This window comes from Nipponia nippon, unplaced genomic scaffold (assembly GCF_047370975.1).
Source record: "Nipponia nippon isolate SJK-2023a ecotype South Korea unplaced genomic scaffold, ASM4737097v1 scaffold_3, whole genome shotgun sequence".
Taxonomy (NCBI): Eukaryota; Metazoa; Chordata; class Aves; order Pelecaniformes; family Threskiornithidae; genus Nipponia; species Nipponia nippon.
The window spans coordinates 45,715,843-45,727,356 of record NW_028262347.1 but is presented as its reverse complement, the minus strand read 5'-3'; the positions used below and the strand labels follow the sequence as shown (position 1 = coordinate 45,727,356).

The 11,514-nt window shown below is 35.8% G+C and overlaps 1 protein-coding gene across 3 annotated transcripts in view; it reads right to left on the bottom strand.

Annotated features, from left to right (window-relative positions):
- Positions 1 to 203: 203 nt before the first annotated feature.
- Positions 204 to 11,514, bottom strand: part of METTL25 (methyltransferase like 25) — a 63,674-nt gene continuing 52,363 nt past the window's right edge. For 2 of the 3 annotated variants that reach the window (XM_087766259.1, XM_009463159.2), the window contains exons 10-12: positions 2,734 to 2,808; positions 2,044 to 2,115; positions 204 to 462 (exon numbers count right to left, since the gene is read on the bottom strand). In XM_087766259.1, the coding sequence (XP_087622385.1) occupies positions 364 to 462; positions 2,044 to 2,115; positions 2,734 to 2,808 (246 nt within the window). In that variant the 3' untranslated portion in view covers positions 204 to 363. Of the gene's footprint in view, positions 463 to 2,043; positions 2,116 to 2,733; positions 2,809 to 11,514 lie in introns of those variants that run through there. The other variant, XR_015706548.1, reaches the window with a different exon arrangement.

The following is an 11,514-nucleotide window of genomic DNA, read 5'->3' as shown; positions in this document are numbered from 1 at the left end:
CACTGGTAAAAAATTGAGAAGGTATGATCTTGTGATTAGAAATACCAAGAGAAGGGGTATTGATACATAGTATAATGCCTTAAAAAGAAGAAACATAAAAATTATTTTAAAATAATAATCACATAATACGGGTCATAACTTTTATAATAAAGCCAGATGTTCAACATTGTTTAATAAATGACATAAGGAAGCAATGGTATTTATAAAGGAGATATTTATTTCTCATGATTAAAAGAGGCATTGCACTTTTACAGCTGAAAAGCAGTCAGAGTACTTGAGGAATCAATTAAAAATAACAGAATAAAAGTGAGGAAACAGCAGTATCAGTTCAGAGCTTTCAACCTATCTGCAATTTGCTTCCACTTAAAAACATGACTGTTTCTTCAGAGCAATAACTGCATAGCATCTGGGGGATTTCACGGGATCAAATAACTTCACAAGTCCAGACCAGGCAATGTTGTCCTGTAAAATGATATATGATTGAAGTACATAAAAATGTGTTTGACTTAAAAGCTAAGATATGGTAATAGGTCCACATTTTGAAATACAAAATTGCAAAAAAATATTAAAAATTATCCTTAATGCAAAGCAGAAAAAACACTTACCTAACAAGAAAATCATGGAAAGTTTGTTGAGAAAAAAGGATACCCAAACCAGGATGTATTTTAAAGACATTAAATTATTTCTGGCACTATCAAACGACAGCTTACCACCCCCTTCATCAATAAAGCTTTTTTTCGGTTGAACTAGAGCAAAGAAATTAAGGATCAAGTCCTACTCATTTTATGCAGCACATTCTACTACTGAAGCTAATTAACTGACTTCAAATGAATAAGGCCAGCTGGATCTGGTCTCCATGTTGCATATGGCTTTTATCATTTCTATTTTTTCTTCCTAAACACATTTTGTGAATCAACCAGTACAAGATTAAATCAATGCGTATATTACATTTAGAAAAGGTAAATTAGTGCTAAATGCAGCAAGTCTGATCTCCTGTCTTGGAAATCATACAGATCTCTATGTGATTTATAACTGGTTGGCATTGGGGAAAATACATCATTATTTAAATATTTCAAATTGCCTCTCTGTAAAAATACCAGTTAGAACAAAAGCATACATTTACTACAACTCAGTTGTTCCAAGTGCACTGTGGCAGAGAATAAAGTGAATTTTTACTTATGATAAAATGGAGCTGTTAAAATGAAAGGTTTATGGTGGAAAAACAGAGCTATTCACTTGAATGGGTTTAAACTTTTATTTTAAAATTTTATTTTGACCGTGGCCCAGAGCAGAAGCTGGAAGATGCTACCATTTCCTCCTAGCAAATTATTATTTGTCCAAAAAATGTTTACTGGTGCAGAGAAAGCATGACTGCTGCTTCTGAGTTAATCAGGCCAAGCTCAAAATTAGTGTTAGAAGAAACAATGTAATATAAATCACTACGGAGTAAATGTGGTAGCATTTGCTTATTATATCCCAGGTCTATACTTGTAAAATATATCCAGGCTGCATGTTAGTCAAATGTACCTCAGTTGACCCATACAGTTGGAAAAAGTGCACCCTCTCTCATCATTGATCTTAATTAAGAAACAATAAAAGGAAATCATAAACATTTTGGACCTAATTCAAAATTTCTTGAATTGTAATTGTATTCTAAAACATATTCATTGGAAGCTCTGGCATGTACAGCACAATGTTTGTTTAGCATTTCCAATATTCTTTTTAATTATTAAATACCTCAATATGTTGTATAAAATGAGATTTGTTGCATATTTAATTAATTTATTTTTTGCTGTCTATTGACTAGTAATTACCATACAATTAAAAGAACATAAACTTTACTGTTGCTGCTTTGCTGAAAATAAGAACATCTGCTGGGCATATGTTTATACTAAATGGAATGAATGCTTACACTTTTGCAAATATGATGAGAATAATAATTCTGCAACAGAGACTTTTCATCTACACAGTAATAAATTGGCTGAAATAGTCTCATTTCACTGATGCAGCCTTTAGGTATCATAAAATATAATGCAAGAATACCTGCTCCTTGAGGTAACAAAGACGATCCAGAAGTATCAAAACTTCTATGCAGGGAGCCAGAACAACCTTCAACTGAAAGAAAGATTAGATACTACAAGGATTTTGGGAAAGAGAGCCAATACACTTCCGAATGTTACACTTCCACAGAACAATTCCAGGAAGGTCAGTCATTTTCTAGTGGTTCTGTTGTACAAATGTCACCTTGCCAATTTTCCCTGTGGGATGGACATCTTCAAAACAGATTATATTAAAGATCAAAAATACATGGAATGCCATAAAGTCAGGAAACTATGTTATTTAGTTGGTTTCAAGAAATTGCCCAACAAGAAAATGATATTATATGAAGCAGAACAATTTTAAAGAGGGAAATAATGAATTTTAATAAAAAGAATTTTTATGAAATAACTGCATGGAGACCAGTCTAGGTTTAAAAGGAGACTGACATTTCATTTTCCAGGGTAATAGTCCCTCTTGAAAAAGAATCTTCCATGTGTTCGCTTTATTATTTTACTGACACCTAATATAGTTTTGGAATAGGATATGCTCCAAAGTTTGGAAGGGGCAGCTGCTTTGTTTTTGAGATTGCATACCACAGCATAAGACAGTCCACCTCCACATAAAACTTAACGGGGCTTTGTTCTAGACTAGCACATATATACAAGGTAATAGTATTAATCCTATAACTTTTACCATATTAAATGCTTCAAGCTCATTCATTCTGTGCTTGTATTTTTCATAGTAATCCATTATACAGCTGTCTGGGAGCTGCAAGGGATTAAAAAAAAGACATCAGAGTTATTCTAGTTACTTTTTCAAGAGAACTTTAAAATGAAATATTTTTTCCTAATTGAAAGTCATACTACAAAATGAAAACTGTGTTTTGTTTTTGAAATCAGCACTTTCCTAAGGTTTATAATTTTCTAATAGCAGTTTCTCAGTTCTCATTTACAATAACTGTTCTTCAGACAGCATTTTGCACTGACATGAAATACTGAGATACATTCATTATTCAGAAAGCTCTAGCCATTCTTAAATGAGTATTACACAGTAAAGTGGAGATAACATTCTCATTTCCTTTCCCATATATCTTAGCCCCTCCTCACCCCCATCCCCAAGAGATTTATTTGAATAGCTGAGGAGTGGATTCTGGTGTGAGAGTGACATGCTTCAGTCAGGATTCCTGGATGGTATTTCACATTACAAAACCTACTATCAGATTCTGGAAATAATACTTTGTTTCTCTGTGCCTCAAGTTACCCACCTTTAAAATAAAACTTTCTCTATTTCATTTGAACTACGACACGTTCCCCTCTTCTTTTCCCAATCACCTGATCAACGCTGCCAGCACTGCCACTATGACTGTAAATGCTGCGATTTGGGGCTGAATTTGATTCCAGAACTCAACTAAGCCAAATACCCCTTCCCTTTTCAGCCCTTAGCACCACCTACAGGTAGCTAGAGCTATGACCATAACTGCTCTTCACAAAGTATGATTTCTACAGGGCAGCCAGACAACAACATTTTCCAGGTTTTAAAGGTCATGATGTCGCTACTCTTCTGCTGTCCACAGTGCTGGATGCTAAAGAAGACAGTTGAGGTGGCCACTCAAGGAAGCTGTCAGAGGAGTGGGAAGTAAGTTTGCAACGTTAGTGGTGATGGAGGCTGCTGGGAAGAGTGGAGCTGAAAGAGCCTGAGGTACTTCTTCAGTGTTGGGAGCTTGCAGTACAGCTACTCTGTTGTGGCCATGGAAAGAGCTAGCCCACAACTTAGCAGAAAAGTAACGGTACTGGCAAAAGACTAGGAAAGCTGAAGTGTTTAATACATTTTTGCACACTTTTATTAGAAGAGTCATCTGAGAGCATGTGGCTAAGCCAGTAGCAAAGAAGTAAAATCTCAGCCTAAAATAGGGAAACAAACTAGAAAACATTTCCACAAATTATAAGTTTTCAAACCAGGTATGTATTATGAACTTCACCCTAGGACAGCCAAGAAGGGAATGAATTGACCTCAGAACTATTACTCATTGTCACTGACAAGTTCTCAAAGATAGTATGTCAGATGGCTAGTAGATGTATGTCTTATTATAGAGCAGTCAGTTGAAATTCAATGTACTGAAAAAAATGGAACAAATAAAGAATTTAGAAACACTGAAAGATAAACAGGTAAGTAATAGTCAACATGATTTTGTCAAGAACAAACCACAAGTCAGTCTACTTTGCTTGTAAGGAGGGTGAAAGGATTCGCAAGAGCAAAAAACAACTGGTTGTCATATATTTTGATTTCAGCAAGATTTTTGATACCATTTCACATAAAAATTTCATAAGCAAATTTAAGAAACAAGGTTTAGATTAAAATACTATAAAGCCAGTCAAAAATGTTTGAATGACCATAACCAGAGAGCAGTTATTAATGAGTCTTTGCACAACTGAAAAGACCTGCTGGCTGGAGGTCCATCACAAAATGCAACATTTTCATTAAGAACTCAGGCGACAGAACAGAAACCACATTAACTAGTTCTGCAAACGTGCAACAGGAAGGCATTGCAAGAACTCAAAATAATTTTCAGAAATTGGAGCATGGCTTAGAAAAGAAGTTTGAAATGCTGTACAGAAAAGCAGAAGGGACTACACTCAGGCAGAAATAATCAGCTGTTCAGGATGGGGAACACCAAATGACAATCTGGGAGATACAGCAGATCACAAGCTGAGCAAGAGTCACAGTTGCGCTACTGCAAAAAAAAGCAATCACCATTCTGTGACACATATGGGAGAGCAGGCTGCAAAGCGCAGGAAGTAATCCTTCAACTCTGCTTGGCAGTGGCAAAGCTCTAGCTGGAATACTGCATCCATTTTGGGGCATCAGATTTCAAAGAAAGAAATGAACTGTCTGAAAAAGCCCTGAGAGAGGAAAGAGATCAGAGATCTAGAAAACATGACCTATGAAGAAAGACTGAAAGAACTGGAACGGATCAGGCTAAATTAGAGAAAATTGAGAGTGGGCATAATAACAGTTTTTACAAGCCTATCACAAAGAAGCAGGGAACAGTTTGTTCACTGTCTACAGTGGGTAAGATAAGAACTAATGGGCTTGCATTGCAGCAAAAAAAAATCAGCCAAAAACTTGAAGAAACTTTCTCCCTTTGAGGTTAACTAAGGACTGGGGAGGTTGTCAGTCTCCTTCACAGGAAGCTTTGAGAAGATTAGACAAATATTTTTCAGGAATGACACAAAATTCTAACTCTGCCTTAAAACATGGGGATGAGTCAGAAGAACTTCTGTAGTCTTTCAGTCTTATTTTTTTAATTTAGAAAGTACTTTTCCCCAACTACAGATGCAAGGTTGAGTATCTGATCTGGCCGTACTAATGTGGACTAACAGGACTTTTTTTGTCTTTTTGCTATTTTATTTTCAGTAAAGCTGTGCAAATATCTGAGGGCTTGTTTTTCTCTTCCCCTGTAAAGAGCCAAACCAACTCAAATATATCAGTCATGAGATAAACAAAATAGTTTCTTTAACCTCTGCCCTATAAGCTTTTCATTTGAACTGAGAATTAAAATGGGTTTAGTATAATGGATTTTTGAAATTACAGGCTATTTGGAATTAAAATACAAAGATTTGTATTTGTAAAAATGTGATCGTGAAACCTTTCTGCTTTTGCTTCCTTTATGTCCTCCATTTTTCAACATGAAGCATTCAAATTAAAAGAAAACAAGCCATGAAACGTTTGACAAATAAAAAGCTGGGTCAAAAATGTTTTTTGGATGTTGCCATACTCGAGTACTGAGCCCAAATGCTTTTCCGCTCCCTCCTTACCTACTGCACATTCCAACTGAATGCATCCTGCTCTCATGGATTGATTAGGTACTATTCCAAACTGTACCTCAACTAAAAGTTTGGTGGGTGAACCAATTCAATGCAACAGACCAGCTGGAAAACAGAGAGTGTCCACCATAGAGCACTGATAGAAAAGGGCATGAAAAGGTAGGGGGGCAATTTATTGGAAGACGACCTTTTGGTCGTCATGGAAAACACTGGCTTTGTCTGAAACTGCAACAGCTTGCCACCTGGCTTCAGTTCTTAAAAGGTACCCAACACAATCTTCAGCTATCCTTCCAAGGCAGAGCAGGAGTAAATTATTGTTTGCATTTTCAGGAACAGAATTGTACTTACACATGCAAAGCAAGCCCCATTTAGCCACCGGAGTTGTGCATGCAACTGTTCTCAATGCAGGGTTGCCACAGATTTGCGTATCCAAAAAGTATCTTTAAATCCATGCACTGAACTTTTTTCTTACATTATGATGTTGATACTATGAATTTATGGCCTGAGTGAAAATGCATGAAAAAACCTGAATACATATATCATGCACTTGTCTTAATTATGATTCTGCATTCAATGATCTAGCTTATGCTACTGATATTCAAGTAAGCTTCAATACAGAGAAGTTTTGGCCAGTATTTCTTTGCTGATTTAGCTACAATGTCTCCTGGTCTTTATCACATTGTGAACAAAAGCACCTTGTCTCTTTGCACTGTGACGGTGGTGCATGCTTTCTCTTAAACTAATTTCTTTGTGGATTGGTGTGGTAGCTCAAATAGCTGAAAGAGAAACTATAGGGCAGCAAGGACTCCATTGGCCTAGTTATAACTCTACCGTATGCTGGAGGTGGCACTAAAACTATACCATAGGCCAGACTCATCTGCTGTGTAGGAGACTGTCAACAGAGCCCTGAGAGCATGTGAGATACCACACGCCGGAGCACACCCGTGTTAGACTGCAATCCCACAAGCATGCTGACTGAGCACAGGCTGAAAAGAAAACACTCAGGCACAAGGTGGGTGACAATTAGTGATAACATACTTAAAATTTCTCCAGAGTATGTCTTCAGAGTTGTGTCTTTCCCTAGACTAAGAATATTTTGACTGAATTAAAGTCTCTTTTACTGTCCAATGCTGCACACAGCTTACAGAGGAGAGCCAGAGCCTAAGGATGCTGTTCCACAGTCTGTTTAAACAGATGTAATTCCTCTTTGCTGTCTCAAAGGGACTGCTTTTCCCTGCACTCACTGCACATTTCCATGTTTCCTCTCTCTTCTTGTACCAGCATTACCATGAACACTAGCAAGAGTACAAGAAAGTAGTAAGGCAACCCTTTTAGCGGAGCAGTGTCTTAGATCAGTTCAAGACGCTTGGGAAACCATACCACACAGCAACTTTTTACAATTTTCCCATGACTAAGGTAGTTAAAAATAATGTAATATAATGTAATGCAATGTAAAATAATGTAAAACAGATAATGCAATTAGTGAGAAACTTAATTTTATTTAGAACTTCGTTTAAAATGCATTTCAAACAAATGCAATCTATATTATTTAGAATTATATCTAATTGAAGTAAAGGTCACATCTCTTCAGAATCCTTGTCAGACTAAAATGTTATGCTACCATAATTGGGACAGTATTCTGCCTGTTTGAAAAACAGACTTGACAATAGCATTATGCACACATACTTTACAGGCTGTAATACAAGTGTTACCTGAGCCTTCATTCAATATTTTCCTAACTAACAACTGAACCAGGAAATGTGTGAGCTGAAATTCCTTCTGTCCAAGAAAACAGTTGAGAAAGTTAACTCTTCGACAATTCTAAAATGCATTAAGTGTGTAAATTCATTTAGTGCCTTCGTTTTTTGACTGTTTAGACTCAGTTTATTGCTGTGTCAGAATTTCATGGGAAAACAGAGAGTATTGTTTTGGCTTTGGCTCCGTGTTTGCCCCATGGCTGTACACAATAAAAACCATCAAAATTAGAAATAATCCTAGCAAAGACCAGACAAGTTTGAGGTATTCACTGTCAGTTAAAGATATCAACACTGAATTTGGTGCGGGGTAGATAAGAAATCTCAGGTTAAAAGTCCCTCTCTTTCCCAATTTCCACAAAAATTCTCCTTTTTAGTCCCCAATATAGTCGTATATATACAGGTTAGTTCATGTCTTAATGTATTATACAGTTCCACTACTGACAGTTCCCCAGTCTTAAGTATGTGGTTTTTCAACACTTTTTGAAAAAATAGTAAAATTAAGCCACACAATTATATTCTTCCTCTTACTTCCCTTCATTTGTCAACTGCATTTTATGATATTCCACTAGTCATTGCTGAGGAGATATTACCAGTCAAGGGACACTCTACGGTAAGCTAAGAGAAGCACATCATCTCCATCTACCCAATGTCCTCTTCTCTGTCTTACTGAAATATGTCATTGTAAATAATTGTCCTATATGAAACACTGACCAAAATGATGGCTGCATTTTTTCTCATTCAGAACACTGATCATTGGTGCACATTATATCAATATTCAAATTTTCAGGCAAGCATGGAAACAGGATGCATTACGTGATCTACAGAAGCTCAGAAAGATCCAATGCAGATCCCGCAGGATAGGTGGTACAATTTTATTGCATCACTGGTTACAAGATGTATCTTTATCTCTTTCAGTATCGCCTCTGGCTGACTTCCTATAGCACTGTAGTTTGGGAGGATTAAAGTGGTGAGGGTTGTAACACATTAAGTCAAGGTGGGCATTTTATTAACTTCATAGCAGAACACAGTCCAATGATGTTTCTAAAAGACACTGACAAATGCCAAAGAAGGGGGGAAGGTGCTCTTAAATGTTTTGTCACAGCAAAAGAGCCCAGTCACACTCTTTTCACGGTAGCAACAGTGTTGTCTACTTTCATAGCATTTCACTTCCAAGAAAGTAGCATCTTTCAATGTAATTTAGCTGACAGAAATGAAAAAAAAGAGGCTGTCACAAACCCCACCAAGTTCTCAGAAAACATTTTGGCGGCATTTAGCATTCTTCCAAGAAATCTGTTTGAAAACAAAATTGGTTTAGCCCACTGGCATCTCAAATAGCACACCACACTAAAACTTAAATTATGATTTGCCACTAGTAATCCAGTAATTAATACTCAATTTTCAGAAACTGAGAAACATTACAGATGAGAAATGAATAACATTCAGCGATTTGAATTTAGGAACTGTAAGAAATCTATTTGGTTAAAGAGTTCATATTGGTGCTGAATTTAAACTTAGAAATTCTTCACTCAATTAGTCCTTTGGGATAGGTTTAGAGAATGCCATGCTCCTTCGGTCAAAATCTTGTAAAGACAGTAAATCAGAAATTCATATGAAAAACTACTTTTGCCTGCAACAATTTGAACATATCATCTATACTACAGGTGGAAGAAGTAAGTATCAGTCTATTACTTTAGAATGTTCTCACATGGCCGTGGAAAACTTATTAAGCATTTTATAGGAAAGATGGAACTGCCCAAACACATAGTTTTTAAAAAGTGCAGCTTTCTGAATACTGTAATGTAACTTATCCTGACAAGCTCCATAAGGACAGAGGCTTTTTATCTTGTCCCAGGCTCACCTGTTCATTTAATTACAACATTGCTTGTCAGTGATGCTTACGGAGCACAGTGCCTCTTAACTAAATGGTTTAAAATTATGAAAAACAAGCAAAACATTCTGTTCAACATATTTTGACACAGTTGTGTTCAAGTTCAATGGGTCAGAAGATCATCAGAACATCTGAAGCACAGCTGGTATAGGACCAAACTAGGAAATATATGTGGTATATTGCAAATGGTATTGTACGAGAAGCACAGATGTGGAAATGGGAAAGGCTTGTCAGATGGCTCCCGGTTTGGTCTGGAAAGGGGACCTATATGATCTTAGGGATGGAACCCAGGCAACTCAAAAGGTCTTTCCAAACATTTCCCCAGCCACTCACTGCAAAGCTATCTGCAACGTACATTTACCACCGCATTTTCACAAAGCATTTATGTGGTCAGGACACCTAATTCTCTTAGCAGGAGTCTTTGAAAGTCCCATCTTCAAGTCCTTGGCTTTGCAGTGCTTTAACTGTGTTTCCATCTAATACTATAGGAATCTGAACACAGCAAATTGGAACTATTTTTGTATTAATTTTAAAAAGAGCACTATTATCAAATAAATAAATGCAAGCAAGCACAGCATAATTTATGTCTGCTTAAAATTTATTCAGGACTGAGCCCAATATATTAAATATAGATTTAGCTAACATGAATAACTGCCTCATCTTAAAATAAGAGAAGACATTTCCCTAATCCATGACCACTCTGCCACCTGAGCAATTATAAAAAGGAAACATATATTAAAACTGCAGTTCTAAACCAGTCATAAATCACTGAAACCTGTAATACAACCATATTCATGCTCCAAGTGTAAGCCCAGTTATTTTTAAAATTAATATATCCTTATTTTATTTTTAAAAAGATCAACAGAACCAGTTTTTTTACTACTGTCTTAAAAACCTCAGACCTTTGACTTTATTTTGTACTTGATAGTTAATAGGACTGAGAGAACACTCATCTCAGCTACTTAGTTTTTAGGCTTTACATGTATGCTAATGTTATTGTTAGGTCTTTGCTTCATCAAAATGAAAGCAAAACATCACATATGCATGCTCTTGTGTTTTCTTTAAAAGTATCACTGTTTTAAAAAAAACATTACTGATATATTAAACAAGTATCAACTATTCACACTAACTATATAAAAGGCGTCCAAAGACAGACGAAAAAAAATTAGGCTGACAAAAAATGACCAATTAGTGAAAAAAACCCCTATTTTCAGATGAATTCTGATTTCAGTATTATCTACCAGTTTTACCACTCAAAATTAAATACTCTGGAGTTCACAAAAACACGAAGTCAATGTAACAAAGGGAAGTAATTTAGAAATTCCAGTAAAACTGAACTAGCAAGCCCAAGGTATTTCAGATATATTTGGACTTATTTAATTATATTAAAAATGCAAGTATAATTACTATAGGAAAAAGATTACTGTATAAATGAATGACGTAGTAATTTCAGAGATTCTTATAAAATATGACAAAATTATATTAAATTAATTAGTAATTAATTATTAATTATGAATAAACCTAAAAGTCTCGGTTATTGTAAAGAAAGAAAGCACTAACATGTTTATTTAATTAAATATACTTTTAAATACATAACCTTCACACAATATACAGAACGGTATGTCTTATATCTAAATTTAGCTACATAGCTCTATCAAGGCTTTGAAATATTTTGAGTCTAATATTGCTAGACATAATATATCAAATATCAAAGTTGTTTAAATTACTTAAGGTGATAAATGAGCTTTTTATAGGACATGAGTTTCTCTTACTGTGTTATTAATGTAAATGCTACTGTGATGGGTACAACGCCTCACAGAAGGGTCTAGTGTCCTTTACTGACCCACTGGTTGAGACCTGACAGCTGTAAACCTTTTTGGGATGCTCTACCTGAAGCACAGGATCAGAAAAAGACAAATGGACAGCAGCTGTCTTTAAGAAGTCTGGTCAGGGTTAGAGCAAATGGGGATGGTGGAAACTGAGCATTAACCATCTGTTTATTGTT